Source organism: Protopterus annectens, chromosome 2.part1 (genome assembly GCF_019279795.1).
Source record: "Protopterus annectens isolate FY-2018-M chromosome 2.part1, PAN1.0, whole genome shotgun sequence".
In the NCBI taxonomy this organism is placed as follows: Eukaryota; Metazoa; Chordata; order Ceratodontiformes; family Protopteridae; genus Protopterus; species Protopterus annectens.
Window position 1 is genome coordinate 1,726,062,769 of NC_056729.1, and position 18,702 is coordinate 1,726,081,470.

Genomic DNA, 18,702 nt, shown 5'->3' on the forward strand with positions numbered 1-18,702 from the left:
GTGCTGGCATTTTCCTCTGCTCCTTTTGGTTAATTTTCTGTCTCACACATCACCCCCTCAGCTGCCCGCACTAGGAACAGGACATGTACATGTACTCACTTATGACAACACCATGAGTACAGATCACAAGTAGGGAAAATTCCCCAGTGCCTTGTCCAAATTTCCCCTAATTAGTAGGGTGTCCCCTAAAAAGTGACCATTGGCTTAGTGTGACTAAACAAGGCAACAAATCGTAAATAAATAAAATAAACTTTGCTATGACTGCCTATTTATGGCGCCAATATATGATATCACTGCATGATTTAGGTTACAAAAATATATAAATCTGTAAATGTTGTGTGCTTTATCTGGAGTATTTCTGCTTTTAAGAACTTTATACAATTTCAATATGCACTTGTCAATGTTCATCATATTGATCACTGCTACAGTTGCCTTAGCTATATGGGTTATATCCTGTTAAGGATATAACAGCCAGCCAGCTTCCAAAGCTTCAGGGCACCTTCTACATGCCAAAACTGCTCATAGTAGGTGTGCATGCACACACACACACACACACACACACACACACACACACACACACACACACACACACACACACACACACACACACGTTTATGCTTGTACTGTACCCTACAATGAGCACAACAGCCTAACTGTAATGATGTAATGGCTAAATCATGATGTGAAGTTGTTCATCTCGCCTTCATTCTCACTGATGGGTTCGGAGCCGATCCTCGGCTCCGACTTGGCCAAATGCAAAAGCTCGAGGTCTTCAATCAGCTCGTGGCCTACTCCATATCCCATAATGAACTGGTGCTTCCCTCGGATCTCGTTTGCCGCTGCAACAGATCGGGAGTTGTTTGACAGCTCTGGCCAGTATAAGTTTGATATTTGATAACAATTGATAGTTTAGCTTAGTAGTTAGGTAATTATTCTTCCTTCAATAACTTACTTAGCCTTAAAACTTAGTGTGTGTTTTTTGCTAGTTGTTAGTGGATGTTTTTTTTCTAGGCCATTTATTTCTGCAACTCATTTAAGTTAGAGGGTTGTTTAAATAGTGAATTCTCCCTACCCTAGAGTGTGTTTAGCTTAAGCCCAGGCTTTTAGGGCAGTAGTTCATTTTTTTTATACTGTGTGTGTTGTTATAATATTGTAGTAGTTAGAGCCCGGTGTTTTTTATTAGTGCTGTCATAGATATATATATTACTGTCTGTTATCTTTATATTAGGCATATAGTGTGTTCTTGCCTTTGTTTAACAGTTGCATTGTGGTCCAATTACAGTTAGTAATTGATAGTTTCTGCCATGTCTCAGCAAGAGAAAGTTAAATCTGGATTTAAAAAGTGTCCTAAATGTGGACAAAAAAATGTCAATAACAGATGGTCACATAGAATGTGTTTATTGTTTAGGTGAGGAGAACTGTGCCATCTGTCACTCCTTTAGTTATTGTGTTCTTCACGAATGAAGGTGCAAACTAATAGCTAGGGGGTTATTGAAGTCCTCTTTCCAGGAATATTTAGATAAGGGCAAACTGGACAAGCCCTTAAAATCATCCAAGACTTTGTCTTCAAAATCATCTTCTGGGTCGGAGTCGAAAAAGGGTTCATCGACTGCTAAACCAAGTCAGACTGACACCTCGGCTCCACTGCTTTCAGAACTGGAGGTTGTTGTTGTTCGTAGGAGCCAGTCCCCGATATTGGAGCCAGTATCTCCTACTTAAAAATCTCCAACCCTTCAATCAGTGGTTTCTTCTATAGCTTCTTCCTGGTCCTTAAGATTATCTCATAAGCATGTGGATCGAGTGGTGCAGAGCCTTCTGCAGACACCGGCACTAGCAAAAATTTTGTCGGGGCCGACCCCCGAGGCTTCGGAACCAACTAGGACCCAGCCTATGACTACTCTTCCTCCTCTGATTCTACCCGAGGTTTCGGATCCAGAGTGTATGAAGCTGATGATTGTGGAACAGTAGGAGCCGACACTCCAACCAGGCCTGTCGGTTCCGACTACTCTGACTTCTTTGGTGCCGATGTTAGAGTCTAGGAGCTGACACTCACTGGTTGGGTCTGGAGAGGATAGTCGTACCGAACTTTCGGTTCTGACTTTGCTTCTTGGGGCCTCGGCTCAGGTGAGTTCAGCACCTACCTTGGGCTCGGAGCCCACTGCTTCGGTGCTGTGGAGACTTGCTGTTTCTACAGATCCAGAGGTCTCTTTGAATCGGAGCCAGGGGGCCTTCGATGCCATGAGGAGAGCGTTGTCCCCTTGGACATCCACATCATCGGTATTAGCAACCTCCTCCTCCCCTAAAGCACCTGTATCTGCCTCTGCTTCACTGATCCCTCAAAAGCATAGAGACCCAGAGCCTCAGGTCACCCCATTGGGTGAGCCCTGCTGTTCCGGGACCTCCCCAGAAGCTCCTACTGAGGAGGTTCCCAGAAATTTTGCAAGAGGAAGCATCTGGACTCCCCAGAGGAAGCTATCGCATTGGATACTGACTTAGATCCCCCTCTGAAGATATCTCCTTCGGTGATATCTTGGAAATACTGAAACAGAGGGGTGGCTGGTAGCCCATTAAACCCTACTGATGATGAGTCAGTACTCCTGAAGGCTTTCGGATTTCAGCCCTCCACCTCTTGGGTGACTCCACCTTTTGATGAACTGATAGATCTTGTTTCTCGAAAGGCATTGGAGTCCCCGGATACCATGGAACCAGTCCCTTGGAGGCCTAACAAATTCATAACGTCACCCAATGACAAGACCTTCCTTACCAAAGGAGTACCTGTTGATGCTATGGTGGTGGTGGCAGCCACCAAAGAGGAGTTGTCAAAGACCTCTACTTCTATTTATCCTCCTAATAGGGATTCTAGGATCATGGACAGATACGGAAAGCAAATTTTTAGTTCAGCGGCCTTTGCTCTTCGATCCCTGAACTATCTTACACATTTTACTAGACTGCACAGACATCTCCTTAAGGAGTTGGGAGATGCTATTCAGGGTGCAGTAGCTGTGGGGGTCTTAGATAAGGTAACCTCCCAGCTTGCTACCCTAAATTCCCTTGTAAACTCTTCCATGCGTCTGATTTTGTACCCAGCTGATGGAATGAGCAGAGCAGCGGGTACAGGAATTGCCCTTAGGAGACACTCCTGGATGTGTTTATGATCCTTTGCGGAGCCCTATAAGTCCTCCTTTTTTAAAACCCCCTTTGATGGTTCGTCCCTCTTTGGACCTCCTTAGCGGAGCCCTATAAGTCATCCTTTGTTAACACCCACTTTGATGGTTCATCCCTCTTTGGACCAAAAGTGAAGGAAACTGTTAACCAGGTGTGAGCAAGATGGAAGGACACTGTCTGCTGTAGGAGTCCGTTTTTCCACCCCTACCAGACCTTATCCTAAAGGTCAGAAAAGTGGGAAGATGTGGTTCCGTAAATCCCAAGGAGCTTTCTTTGGCACACGTGGTAAAACCCCCTCTAGAGGCAGAGGACAGGGTAATAATGGAAGATGCCATCCACATGACAGAGGGGGCCTGCAGAATCAGGGCTACAGAGATCAGTTCTTTGGAAAGCCCTATCAGCGCTCCTGAAAGGAGGCCTGTGTGTCCACCTCTGGAGGCAGTCGAGGGATGCTTATCTTTGTACCCAGACACCTGGCTAAAAGTAACAAAAGACCGTTGGGTACAAAGCATCATAGCCAGAGGATATTCAATTCCCTTTGCCACCCCTCCACCCCTTGTGAGAAAAATCCCAGATGTTCCACCCTGTCACAGGGAACAAGCAACCATAGAAATTGCAAGGTTGCTAGAAAAAAAGAGTCATCCAACCAGTCCTAGCACACCAGAGAGTATCCGGAACTTACTCAAGGTTCTTTTTAGTTCCAAAGAAAACAGGGGACTGGAGACCCATTTTGGATCGCAGCAGATTGAACAAATCTGTCAAATAATCAAAGTTCCAGATGGTCATGCTACAGTCTATACTTCCCTTTCTAGGGAAAGACAATTGGATGTGCTGAATAGATCTCCAGGATGCATACTACCACATAAAAATGTCCAGACACTCCAGGGAGCATCTACGCTTTCAGCTGGGAACCAGTCATTATCAGTTTCGAGCTCTGCCCATTGGTCTCACTGCAGCCCCCAGAGTGTTCACCAAATGCATGGCAGTTGTCATGGCTCACCTGAGACGCTTAAGATTCCAGGTGTTTCCATATCTAGAGGACTGGCTCCTCACCGCCACCACTGAGCATTGACTCATACAAGCAAGGGATACAACCTTAAATCTTTGCAGTCAATTGGGCATTACCATAAACTCAGAAAAATCTGCCTTATCGCCATCCAAACGTACCATTTTTATAGGAGCAAATCTCGACACTGTCTCTATGACCATAAAGCTTCCAACAGAAAGAGTTTGGGCCCTTCAACAACAAGTCCTGAACCTCATCTCAAAACAAACAGCCCCAGCTTCAACAGTGCTCAAGATATTAGGGACAATGGCGGCAGCAATCATTGCCATTCCTTTCGGTCGAATGCATATGCCTATACTGCAGTGGCTTCTGTTCACACAATGGTCTTTTCAGGAACTTCCAATGTCACACCCGATTTATAATAACGAATGCATGCAAGAAGGATATTCACTGGTGGCTGACTGCTCCTCAAGTAACAATAGGACGCCCCTTTGTTCTACCCACTCGTATTGGTGCTCATAGAAACTACAGTTTCTAAAGACGACAAAAGTGTCACAAACACATTTAGACACACCCACATGCAAAACTCAAACCCTAACTCTACCGAAGAAACAATACTCAATGTTCTTATATACCATAAAATACCTACAAAGGTTTTGTACTTTATAAGTACCAAATATCTAAAATACTAAAATGACATGGTAAACCCATGTTCGTTCCTACTATTGTTGATTTTTCAGATCTTATGTGCAATTAATATAGTTTACATGAATTCTATACATAAAACTTATCTAGTAAGGCTTTTTAGTTTCAGAATACATACAACAGAACATCTTATATATATATATGGATTCACTTTGAATCATTGAATGTTCAGAGCATCAACGTTCTGATTATCGAGACCAGAACATCGATGTTCAGAACATCGAAAATTCAAAATGAACCGTAAAAAAAAAAAAATCACAAACACTATGTTATGCAGGGGGGCTTTGCCCCCCTGCACCCCACACCCACCTACTTTAATATTCCAACTCTGAGATCGCACTACAGTGGGGTAAGGGAAATCTCCCGTTTACTGCTATATGCGGTAGCGCTAAACGGGAGATTTCTCGTACCCTACCTGCAATGCCAACACTCAGATGGCACATACACACACACACAACATGCAGGGTACCTTGCTGCCCTGCATACACACCCAACATTCCACAATCTCACTTACCTGGCACTTCCACTTTAAACCTTCGATGTTCTGAACATCAATGTTCTGGTCTCGATGTTTGATGTTATGGTCTCGAACTTTGATGTTCTGAACATTCAATGATTTAAAGGGAACCCATATATATATATATATATATATATATATATATATATATATATATATATATATATATGAACATCTATACCACATTGGCAAATTGAGCGAAGACAGTGCCCTAGCTAAACATATACGCGAATACATGGATCACAGGTTTTTGTTCAGGGCAATAGACCAAATTGTACCCGATAACATGGGGGGTCCAGTTTCACTGGAGTTAGAACGTTTAAAATTAATATGGCAGTTGAACACCAATGCAGGGCAGTATCCAGGTCTAAATAAAAGATGTTCTATTGTATGTATTCTGAAATTAAAAAGCCTTACTAGATAGGGTTTTATGTATAGAATTCATGTAAAGTATGTATTAATTGTACATAAGAGCTTAAAAATCAACAATAGTAGGAACAAACATGGGTTTACCATGTCATTTTAGTATTTTAGATATTTGGTACTTATAAAGTACAAAATCTTTGTAGGTATTTTATGGTATATAATAACATTTATTGTTTCATCTGTAGGGTTAGGGTTTGAGTTTTGCATGTGAGTGTGTCTAAATGTGTTTGTGACACTTTTGTAGTCTATCCACTTGTATTGCCACTGTGACCACGGATGCCTCCGTGATAGGATGGGGGGGGGGGCATTTTCAGGGAAGGACAGCCCAAGGCACATGGGAGAAACATAAGGCTCATCTGCATATTAATGTCCTAAAGATGAGAGCGGTACTTCTAATGTTGCAGTCCTTTCAACACTTTCTTCCTCTGGGGACTATTGCAGTTCAGACAGACAACATGTCAGTGGTCTGGTACATAAACAAACAAGGAGGAACCAGATCCTACCCCCTGTGTTGAGAGGACCTGAGAGTATGGCAGTGGGCAACATCTACCCAGCACTTTCTAATAGCAATGCAAATCTCGGGGAGATACAATGTGATAGCAGGCAAATTGAGCAGAGCATTTATTGTTTCACGAGTGGTCCCTGAAGGAAGAAGTAGTGAAAAGGATATTCCACAGGTGGGGCCAGCCTTGCTGCAACCTCTTTGCAACTCCCATCTACACCAAATGCAGCAACTACTTTGCCCTAATCCTCACTGGGGGATACCCCAAGGGACGTGCTCATACACAATTGGCCCCTGGGTGTCTTTTATGCCTTTCTCCCATTTCCCCATGATACCCAAATTTTTACAGAAAGCCAAGACTCTGGGAAGGACCATTATTCTAATAGCCCCTTATTGGCCTCATCAGATTTGGTTCCCCCTTCCTGCAGCCTCATCTACCGGAAGAACCTTGGATCCTAGACCCAGTTCCAGATCTTCGGATTCATTCATCAGGGGCTCTTCATCCTGCACTTCATACCCTCAGATTGACAGCTTGGCTGCTCCAATTCCAAGAATAGCCAGGTTCCAGAATCTTTCACCTGCAGCTCTGGACATCCTAACATCTTCTCATAAATCATCTACCAAGAAGTTATACCTTAGTAAATGGAGAAGATTTTCCGTATGGGCATCCCAAAACAATGTTGACCTATATTTGGCTTCAGTTGCTTCCATTCTGACCAAGCTTTTTAATGAAGGGGCAGCTGCAGCAACCATTAGCTTTCAATTGGCAGCAATTTCTAATTTTCATATTGGCGATCAAGGGGCTCCTATTATGTCCCATAGACTGTCTAAAGCCTTTCTTAAAGGTACTGTCCATTTGAGACCACCTATTAGATCCCCAGCTACACCATGGAGCCTAAATTTTGTTCTTTCTTGAATCATCTTAACCCCCCTTTGAACCAGCCTCATCTTCTGACCTGAAATATTTACCATGGAAGACCATTTTTCTAGTAGCTATTACTTCTGCTCAAAGGGTTTCAGAATTACTTGCATTGTCAATTAAACCTCCATACTTAATTTTTCACAATGACAGATTATCACTGAGGACAAATCCGCCATTTTTACCTGAGGTTTGTTCAGAGACAAACCTCAACCAGGCTATAGAATTACCTGTTTTTTCCCCAAAATATACTAATAAGATGGAACATATGCTGCACAAGCTTGATGTCCATAGGCAACTTCAATTCTATTTAGACAGGACTAAGGACATTAGAAAATCAGAACAGCTCTTTGTTTCCTTTTCAGATTCAAAGAAGGGTACTCCTGTGGTAAAACCACATTGTCAAAATGGTTATCAGATTGCATTTCCTTTACATATAGCTCTGAGCACATGCTACTAAATCAAAAAGTAAAGGCCCACTCTGCTAGGGCTGTTTCTACATCTTCAACCTTTCTGGCCAAGCTACCCATAGATTCCATTTGTGCAGCAGCCACATGGTCTACACCTCATACTTTTGTCACTCATTACAAATTGGATAGGGCCTCCAGGGACAAGGCCTCCTTTGGTTCCATGGTTCTGAGGAATATACTTCCGTGAGCCACCCATGAAAGATGGTGCTTGGGACGCTAACCCATCAGTGTGAATGAAGGCGAGATACAACTTCACATAAACAAGTTATGTACTCACTATAATGTTCCATGTGAGTTGTTCATCTTGCCTTCATTCTTATGTCCCACCCACCATCCCCCTACCAAGAATTCTTGAGGACCGGGAAGTTGAGAAAAATCTTGGTGATATTTAGTCCTTATCTACTGTAGTCTTGTGTCTTCCTACCGGGGTATTTATTTATCAGTATAGTTGGCTGCAAACAAGATCTGAGGGAAGCACCAGTGCATCATGGGACAGGGAGTAGGCCATGAGCTGGTTGAAGACCTCGAGCTTTTGCATTTGGCCGAGTCAGTGCCGAGGATCGGCTCTGAACCCATCAGTAAGAATGAAGGCGAGATGAACAACTCACATGGAATGTTTTGGTGAGTACATGACTTCTTATGTTATGTTGTCCCCATCTTGCCTCCATTGTTGCTGGTTGGGTTCGGAGCCGATCCTCGGCTCCAACTCAGCTGTATACTACAGCTCGAGAGCTTTTTACTGGCTTGAGGCTAGCCCCTATACCAACATGCCTAGCGGTAGTTACCCAGATCTCATTTGCCATTTGCAGCGTCAAGATTGCTCATACTGACTCAGGCTAAGTATTTTCTTCTTCTTGATATATTTCCAATAATTTTGGGTTCAGATAGCTAATTTCTGTTAGTTTAGTGTTAGAGTGTGTTTCATCTTAGGCTAGTGCTTTTCTGACCTTTCCGCTGCTGCCTTTTGTTGTTGTTGTGGCCGTCGTTTTCCTTTATGCCTACCTTGTTCCCTTGAACCCGTTTGACTTAGAGCGATCCCTGTTCCCTTCTTTTCTTCATTTCCCTTTCTCTTTTTTACTTATAGGAGCAGCCACTTAAGTTAGAGGCTCTCCTGGGTTGGGGGAGTTGCAGTTTAACTTAGAAGCTCTTCCCCTTCCCTCCTTTCTATTTTTCCGTTTAAAAAAAAAAAAAGTTTAAAAGTTAAAATTTTAATTTAGTGTTGTTGTTGCTGCTGTTGGTTTTTCTCTTTGTTACTCTTGTAGTTGTTGCTAGCATGTCCAAAGATCCTTAAGAGTCAAAACCTTCGGGTTTTAAAAAGTGTGACTCGTGCTGCCAGAAGATGTCCCTTATGGACAGGCACATGAGCTGTGTCTATTGCTTAGGGGCTGTACACCTGCAGGACTCGTGTTCTATATGTCATGCTTTTAGTTCTCGGGTCCTGCAGGAGAGAAAAAAATAAGTTGATTTTGTGAGACTTATTAAAGAGCCCCTTTGATGTTTCTACTGAGGGTTCTCAGCCAGTAAAAAAACAGGAAAAGTCCCCTAAGCCATCGTCTTTGTCGGCTCTGACTTCGCAGCCATCTAAATCTAAGGACAAACTTGCAAGTTTGCCAAAGCTCTTTCTCCGGTGGCTCCATCAGTGGTTTCGGAGCCAGTCAGGACTCACAAGAGAACCAGGTCTCCGTCTCTGGAGCCGGTGTAGTCTGTTCCACAGTCCCCGCTGTTGCAATCTGTGGCCGGCAGTCATCGCTCTTCCTCTCATTCCTCTCGATCGTCCAGGAGTCTTTTGGATCATGATGTGGAGAGGATGGTGAAGAGGCTTCTCAAGACAGAGGCATTAGCTAAATTATTATCGAGCCCAGCCTACAAGGAATTGGCGCCGACAGCCCGACCCGCACCCTTATCCAATCTTCCTCCAACTCCTTTAAGTTCAGAGCCGGAGTGCATGGAAGTTGTTGTGGTGGAACCATTGGCTCCAATTACCACTGGTCTAGTGGTTCCGACTACCGCTCCGATCTCTTCATTGTCTCAGTCTATCGAGGGATCTGGGGGCCGATGCTCTCTCACTGGCTCTGAGGGGGGGAGTGGCATCGGACTCTTGTCCAACCCCGCTCTCCCTCTTGGGGCTTTGGCGCAGGTGAGCTCGGCTCCTACATCGGCCTCGGAGCCATCGCCCTCAGTTCGGAAGAGATCTCCAGGCTCTTCGGAGCCGGGCACTCTTTCAGACTGGGACTGCTGTGCCTTCAAGGTGATGAGGAGCATGCTGTCCTGTGAGACCAGTCCACCCTCAGCTCCATTGGCTCCTGCTCTTTCGGTGCCTGAGTCTGTCTCTGATCCTCTCCCCCCAAGCGTAGGGAACCCATGCTCCAGGATGCTCCATTGGACGACCCCACCTTTTCCGAAACCTCCCCTGAGCACCCCTTGGAGGAGGTCCCTCAGAAGAGAAAATGCAAGAGGAAGCATTTGGACTCCCCTTAGTCTGTCACTTCAGACACAGACTTGGAGGACTCAGAAGGGTCCCCACGGTCCCCCTCTCAGGATGTCTATTTTTCAGACATCCTGGAAATCCTTAGTCAGAGGGGTGACTGGAAATCCCTCGCCCCATCTGAGGATGAGTCTGTGTACTTGGATGCATTTGGTTCCCAACCCTCCACCTCTTGGGTGTCTCCGCCTTTCAACCCTCTGCTGGCCTTAGTGAGTCGGAAGGTGTGGAGCTCCACAGACACTATGGAACCAGTTCCGAGGAGGCCCAATAAATTCATAACTGCTCCAGAAGATAGGTCTTTTCTATCTAAGGGTGTGCCTGTTGGTGGAGACTTTTTCTTTTGTCCATCTGCCAAACAAAGATTCTCATATGATGTACAAGTATGGGAAGCATATGTTTGCTTCAGCGGCATTTACTCTCAGGTCGCTGAATTATTTGTCCCACTTTACACGCCTTCAAAGGGATCTCCTAAAAGAACTAGGAGATACCCCACAGGATCCTACAGCTGAAGGAGCTGCAAGCAAGGCGGCTTCACAGCTTGCGACTTTGACATCTGTGGTTAACTCCTCCATGCAGCTGATCTCTTACGCAGCAGATGGAGTGAGTAGGGCAGCAGGCACAGGAGTTCCTTTGCGTAGACACTCCTGGATGTGCCTTTGCCAATTTGCGGTGCTCTTCAAGTCCTCCTTTACCAACACCCCCTTTAACGGCTCGTCTCTGTTCGGCCCTCAGGTAAAAAAGACTTTTACCAGGTGTGAACGGGATGGCAAAACTCTCTCTGCTGTGGGAGTACGTTTTTCCGCTCCCTCTACACCTTACCCTAAGGGTTGGAAGAGTGGGACGATATGGTTCAGAAAATCCCAGGGAGTTTCGCCTGACACACTTGGAGATTTTTCCCTCAGGGCAGAGGGGGAAATAATAATGTTAGACGTCGATCCCACGGCGGGGGGGGGGGTCAGCAGAATCCGGCCGACAGAGATACCTTCTCTGGCAGGTCTTTCCAGTGCTCCTGAAAGGTGGCCCGACTGTCTGCCTCTGGAGGCAATCAGGGGCAGATTATCCCAGTACCCAAAAGCCTGGAAAACAATCACGGAAGATACATGGGTACTGTCGATAATATCCAGGGGGTTACAAAATTCCTTTCTCCCAACCACACCTTACAACAAATCAGCACTCAATCCCAGATGTTCCACCCAGCCTTTGGGATCCAGCAAACCTAGAACTTCAAAGGTTGCTAGAAAAAAGAGCCATCCAAGAAGTCCCCCCAGACCAAATCAAATCCAGCACTTACTCAAGGTTCTTTTTAGTTCCGAAAAAGACAGGGACGGGAAGCCCATTTTGGATCTCAGCAAACTCAACAAATCGGTCAAAAAACCAAAGTTCTGGATGGTAACACTGCAGTCCATTCTTCCCTTTTTGGGTCAGGACAAGTGGATGTGCTCCATCAATCTCCAGGATACATACTACCATATAAAAATGGACAGGTGGTCCAGGAGGTACCTACACTTCCGGCTGGGAGCCAGTTATTACCAGTTCAGAGTTCTGCCCTTTGGTCTCACCACATCCCCCAAGGTGTTCACCAAATGCATGGCAGTAGTCATGGCTCATCTGAGGCATCTAGGATTCCAGGTGTTTCCATATCTAGATTACTGGCTCCTCACTGCCACCACCAAGCATCAACTGATAAAGGCACAGGACTCCACTATTCACACCTGAACACAACTAGGCATCACCATAAACTATGAAAAGTCTGCCTTGTCGCCTTGTCAGTATATTACATTTATAGGGGCAGATTTAGACACAAGGGCCATGATAGCAAAACTGCCTCATGAAAGTGTGTTAACCATTCATCGTCAAGTTTTAGTCCTCATGAAAAGAAAGAGAATCCAGGCAAGATTCGTCCTCAAGGTCTTGGGTTCAATGGCTGCAGTGATTACCTTGGTCCCTATGGCACGCTTCCATATGAGAATTCTGAAGTGGCTCCTGTTGGCTCAATGGTCATTCCAGGATTTACCAATGTCACATCAGATTTGGATCACGGAGTCATGCAAGAAGAATTTAGCATGGTGGCTTCACTCCCCTCTGGTATCAATGGGCAGACCATTTCTAACCCCCCAACCCGTAGCCACAGTGACCACGGACGCTTCCCAGATAGGGTGGGGGGGGGCATTGTCTGAGACAGACTGTTCAAGGGAGTTGGCAAGAACACAAGCACCACTTGCACATCAATGTCCTAGAGATGAGAGCGGTGCTTCTGGCATTGCAAGCACTTCAAGACTCTCTACCTATGGGGACTATAGCAATTCAGACAGACAATATGTCGGTAATATGTACATCAACAAACAGGGCAGAACCAGGTCTTATCCCTTGTCCCGAGAGGCTCTACGAGTATGGCAAGGGGCGATGTCTTCCCAATGCTTTCTGGTCGCAACGCATTCTGGGGAAATCCAACATGATAGCAGACAAGCTCAGCAGGGCTATTCTGATGCCTCATGAGTGGTCCCTGAAACAGGAAGTTGCAGAGTTGATTTTTTCACAAATGAGGCCAGCCATGCTGCAGTCTTTTCGCCACTCCCCTCAACAACAAATGCAGCAGCTACTTTGCCCTAGTCCCACCATCGGGACAGTCACCCAGAGATGCACTGGTTCATGATTGGCCCCCGGGACTACTTTATGCCTTCCCACCATTCCCCCTGATCCCCAACGTTCTTCTGAAAGCACAGTCATTGGGTTGCAAGTTAATCCTCATTGCTCCTTACTGGCCTTGACAGATTTGGTTCCCATTCCTCTGGCCTCATCTGCAAGGGGAGCCTTGGATACTGGACCCAGTTCTAGATCTCCTGACGCATTAGTTGGGTGTTCTCCACCCTTCCATCCATACTGTCAAGCTGACGGCTTGGTTTCTCCTCTTTCGGTCTTAGCCAGGCTCCCAGATGTTTCCCCGGCTGTTCAGTACATTTTGATTTCATCCCATAAACCCACTACAAGAAAACTTTATGCTAGTAAATGGAAGAGGTTCTCTTGTTGGGCAAAACAAAACAACATTGATCCTTTTACTGCCCCCATTTCTAAGATTCTGGAATTCCTTGCTGAAACATTTGAATGAGGAGCAGAGGCAGCTACTATCCGGGTTCATTTAGCGGCCATTTCTAATTTTCATGTAGGAGAAATGGGATCTAATATCATGTCCCACAGGCTATGTAGAGCATTCCTAAGAGGTACTACCCTCTTAAAACCTCCAATAAGAGAACCTCTCCCCCTTGGGATTTAAATCTAGTTTTAGAGACTCTCATTCTCCCCCACCTTTGAGCCAGCTGCTTCTTGCTAATTGAAATTTTTTACATGGAAGACCTTTTTCTTAACCGCCATTACTTCAGCTAGGAGAGATTCAAATTTACAGGCCTTATCTATTCGTCCCCCGTACTTGATGTTCCACAAAGATAGAGTTTATCTCAGAACCAGTCCCTCCTTCTTACCCAAGGTCTGTACAGAGCACAATTTAAATCAATCCATAGAGCTTCCTGTATTCTTCCCAATTATGGCAACAAGGCAGAGTATAAGCTCCATTAATTGGATGTTCATAGACAGTTACATTTTTATTTACACAGGACTAAGGACTTCAGAAAATCTAACCAATTTTTATTTACACAGGACTAAGGACTTCAGAAAATCTGACCAATTGTTTATATCCTTTGCAGACAACAAGAAAGGTTGTCCAGACTCTAAAGTGACCTTATCAAAGTGGCTTTCAGACACTATCATCCATGTTTACGCTCTGTGGAATAAAGAACTTCCAGGAAAAATTAATGGACACTCAACTAGGGCCTTGGCTACTTCTATTGCTTTTCAAGCCAAACTGCCTTTAGACTCAATCTGTGCGGCAGCTGCATGGGCTAATCTTCATACCTTTGCGTCTCATTACAAAGTAGATGTGGCCTCCTGGAACACCTTTGGTTCCACTGTCCTGAAGAGTCTCTTCCAGTGAGCCACCCAAGATACAGGTGCTGAGGATGCTGTCCCAACCAGCAAGGATGGAGGCGAGATGGGGACAGCATAACAAAGAAGTTATGTACTCACCATAACGTTCCATGTTTGTTGTCCTTCATCTCGCCTTCCTTCTTGCATCCCACCATCCTTCCCCCTCCTGGAGGATCGAGAGTTCTTCTTCCCTTTCTTTGGCTCCACTGGCCGAGTTCCCTTTTGCTTACCAGTTGGTTGGACCTGGTCTTTCCTTCCTTCCTTTCTCTTAGCTGATGATCACAGACTCATGTGCAGGAGTTTTTCTCATAAGTGAGTTTAGTAAAATTTTGACCTATTTAATCTGGTGGGTTATCATAAACGAGATCTAGGTAACTACTGCTAGGCATGTTGGGATAAGGGCTAGCCTTAAGGCAGTAAAAAGCTCTAGAGCTATAGTATACGGCCGAGTCGGAGACGAGGATCTGCTCCAAACGCAACCAGCAAGAAGGAAGGTGAGATGAAGAACAACAAACATGGAAAGTTATGGTGAGTACATAACTTCTTTTTTTTGCTGAAGGAGTCGTGTCCTGCAGATTTGGATATGACACCTATGACACCAGCAAAACCTGAGTGTATGTTTTGCACGCCTGAACATGTTATTTAATCAGTTTAGACCTTAACTCTGAAAACTGGCAGTCATGCCTACTTGGTTTTATCATTTAACAAAGTTAAATAAATGCAAACATTGAAAATCACACCTTTCGTCATGTTTCTCTGTTTTCATACAGTGTGCTGAGAATACCAAGTTCTTGGTCAGAGTATCTTATTTGGAGATTTACAATGAGGAAGTCCGAGATCTACTTGGAGAGGACACAAAACAGAAGCTAGAGGTAAGCATGTATAATATGCACCACACAAGTCTAACATTCTACATTGCGTATAGTGTTCTGTTCAAGCCACTTAACACAAGTCATATAGGATTGCAGTGAGACAAAACACTTTATAATCTCCAACAGAAATGTAGCTTCAAGAAATCAGAAATATTGATCAGTGAAAAACACGGAGCTGATGGCTTATGGATAACTACTAAGTAGTACTGCTAGTCTGACCATACCCCATCTGTCTTTTATTCTGATTCAGGCAGCATTTTAAAGAGCCATTACAGATAAACTGCACATACTGATTTACTAATAGTGTTTTTGACATTTCTCACAATAATTACGGTATGCTGGCCTCTACAGGTTTGACTTACTATTGTTTCTGACCCCAAACATGTGGATCCTGTTTTTTACACATTTGTTTGAAAGAGGATGCCCTCTTAGACAGTGTCATTTTTAGTGAGCTGTCTAAATGTTTGTATAATCTTCTTTCTCTATGATTTTACATACCAAGTTATTTGTTGTTCTAATATTTTATAGCATTGCTTTAGTTTTGCCTTTGTTGTTTTTTATTTTTTTCAAGTGCTTTTCAAGTACTTTGGGTAAAAGCAGTAAACTAAGGTGAAGATGAGGTGTATCTCTTCTTGTGTGGACCACACTGTTTTTGTTATCCCTGTGTGGACCACACTGTTTTTGTTATTCCCGTGTGGACCGCACTGTTTTTGTTATTCCCGTGTGGACCACACTGTTTTTGTTATTCTCGTGTGGACCACACTATTTTTGTTATTCCCGTGTGGACCACACTGTTTTTGTTATTCCCGTGTGGACCACACTGTTTTTGTTATCCCTGTGTGGAACACACTATTTTTGTTATTCCTGTATGGACCACACTGTTTTTGTTATCCCTGTGTGGACCACACTATTTTTGTTATTCCCGTGTGGACCACACTGTTTTTGTTATTCCCGTGTGGACCACACTGTTTTTGTTATTCCCGTGTGGACCACACTGTTTTTGTTATTCCCGTGTGGACCACACTATTTTTGTTATTCCCGTGTGGACCACAGTGTTTTGTTATCTTTAAATTTCCTGCAAGGGGTAAGTCTGCAGAAATATGCACAGTGCTATAGACAGGGCTTACTAATTATCAGCAAGACAGATTAACAGTTTGTTTTCCAGTGCAGCCACTCTATCCTACACACCCTACTGTCTCACTGATGCTCCACGGGTATATGGGGTCTTTGTAGTTATATGGTGTCGTTACTTCTTAGGTTGTACTGCGGCTTCTGATTAACCGGGTATGTCGACTGAGCATGAGCCCTTTTTCAGCAGAGAGAATCAAACCCTGTAAAAGAGAAACTACAGGTCACAGCCTTAACACGCTGCGCCAGCTGCCCGACATTCATTTACTAGTTTGTACCTTAACACGATGCGCCAGCGGCCCGACATTCATTTAATAGTTTGTATGGTAAGAAAGAGAAACTACAGGTCATAGCCTTAACACGCTGCGCCAGCTGCCCGACATTCATTTAATAGTTTGTATGGTAAGAAAGAGAAACTACAGGTCATAGCCTTAACACGCTGCGCCAGCTGCCCGACATTCATTTAATAGTTTGTACCTTAACACGCTGCGCCAGCTGCCCGACATTCATTTAATAGTTTGTACCTTAACATGCTGCGCCAGCTGCCCGACATTCATTTAATAGTTTGTACCTTAACACGCTGCGCCAGCTGCCCGACATTCATTTAATAGTTTGTACCTTAACACGCTGCGCCAGCTGCCTGACATTCATTTAATAGTTTGTACCTTAACATGCTGCGCCAGCTGCCCGACATTCATTTAATAGTTTGTACCTTAACACGCTGCGCCAGCTGCCCGACATTCATTTAATAGTTTGTACCTTAACACGCTGCGCCAGCTGCCCGACATTCATTTACTAGTTTGTATGGTAAGAAAGAGAAACTACAGGTCACAGCCTTAACACGCTGCGCCAGCTGCCCGACATTCATTTACTAGTTTGTACCTTAACACGCTGCGCCAGCTGCCCGACATTCATTTAATAGTTTGTACCTTAACACGCTGCGCCAGCTGCCCGACATTCATTTAATAGTTTGTATGGTAAGAGTTGTTATCATCATGAACCCCATTTTACATGGGGTTGGGATGTCACATCAACATTAGTCCATGTGACCAAATCACCTAGACCCAGTGTCTTCAATGCCTAGGGACTACCCTGACATGTATTTAGCAAAAAAAAAAGTGAACTTGTCTCAACTTCTAGCTACTTATGCTTCCCATTTTCTACCTGGGGACAGGGTATCGTGTCAACTGTTGACATCTCTCCTTATTGAGCGCCACTCTCCAGCCTTCTTTGACACTCATGCCTGACTGTCAAAGGCCTTCACTCATACAATCCATCCATCTCTTTGCTGGATGCCCTTGTTTCCTCTTGCCTGTCTCAGATCTTGTTCACCACAGTGTCTTGTACTTTTTTGCACATGTTCCCGAACCACAGTAATCTGTTCTGTTTGACCTTTTCTTAGGTTGGTGCTACTTCGGCTTCTGCTCTTATGTCCTCATTTCTTCATGTGTCCTACAGTGTGCATCTTACCACCCATCTCAGGCACTCTATCACCTGTAGTCTTTACTGCCCAGGTTTCTGGCCCATGCAGTAATACTGGTTGCACCACTGTTTTGTACACCTTACTTTTCAGCGTCTTTGGCATTCTTCTGTCATATACTTATTTATTTTTATTTTATTTTATTTTACATTTGTTAACCGGGGGTGTCTGACTGAGCCAAAAAGGCCCCTTTTCACCAGAGGCCCAGGGAGAGAAGCTCCACAAAGAAAAATTACAGACACATTTAGTTATTTAGACATGATCAGTATATACACAAATTACAAGAGACATGTTTTTACAGTGGTATGCGACACATAAACAGTTACAGTGGAGAGAACAAACAAAAAAAATATTAATTTTAAAAATAAAGGTAATTAATAGATTTGTGGTGTACAGCTGAAATTTGGAACATAGGTAGAATACATACATAGTACACAGGTACAGTACATACATTGTACATTAGCCAGTGTTTGTGAGTAAGATTGAAAACTATTATCAAGTGCTCTAGATTTTGTATGTATATGTTATCTGCTTTCACTAGCCTGGGGAGCAATCATGGCACTGCCAACTTTGCTTGAGATGTTGCCTGATGAGGTCTTTAAAGGAGGCTTTGGATGATGTGTTTTGAATGCTAGTAGGGACAGAGTTCCATTTTTTAGCCACTGAACTACTATATAGTGCATCTCCAAAGCTATTGTAGCTGTTGGTGACTTCTAGTAGTAGTTTGCTTGATGATCTAAGAGGCCTTTTGGCTGAGTGATGTACTAGGTTTTTGAGGGCAGGACACTTATTGGGGAGGTAATAGATAGAATGACAGAGGCAGAGCTGATTGTAGGTTAGGAGGTTGGGCAGTTCAAGCCAGTGGAGCTGTCTCAAAGCAGTACAGTGATGAGTTCTATATGAGCAATTTGCAGTAAAGCTGGCAATTCTGTTATAGCAGGCTTCCATTTTGCTTAGTTCAGCTTTGCTGAGATTAGTCAGAATGAGAAATGCATAGAGAGGGTGGATAGAAGTTGGGAGCGAGCAATGGCTGATCTTGTGTTGTTGGT

At 44.2% G+C, this 18,702-nt stretch overlaps 1 protein-coding gene across 1 annotated transcript in view; it reads left to right on the plus strand.

Moving 5' to 3' along the window:
• The window catches only part of KIF17 (kinesin family member 17), a 1,182,720-nt gene that overhangs the window by 71,498 nt on the left and 1,092,520 nt on the right, over nucleotides 1–18,702 (plus strand). The window contains exon 3 of the mRNA XM_044063178.1: nucleotides 14,944–15,045. Within this exon, the coding sequence (XP_043919113.1) occupies nucleotides 14,944–15,045 (102 nt within the window). The remainder of the gene's footprint in view (nucleotides 1–14,943; nucleotides 15,046–18,702) is intronic.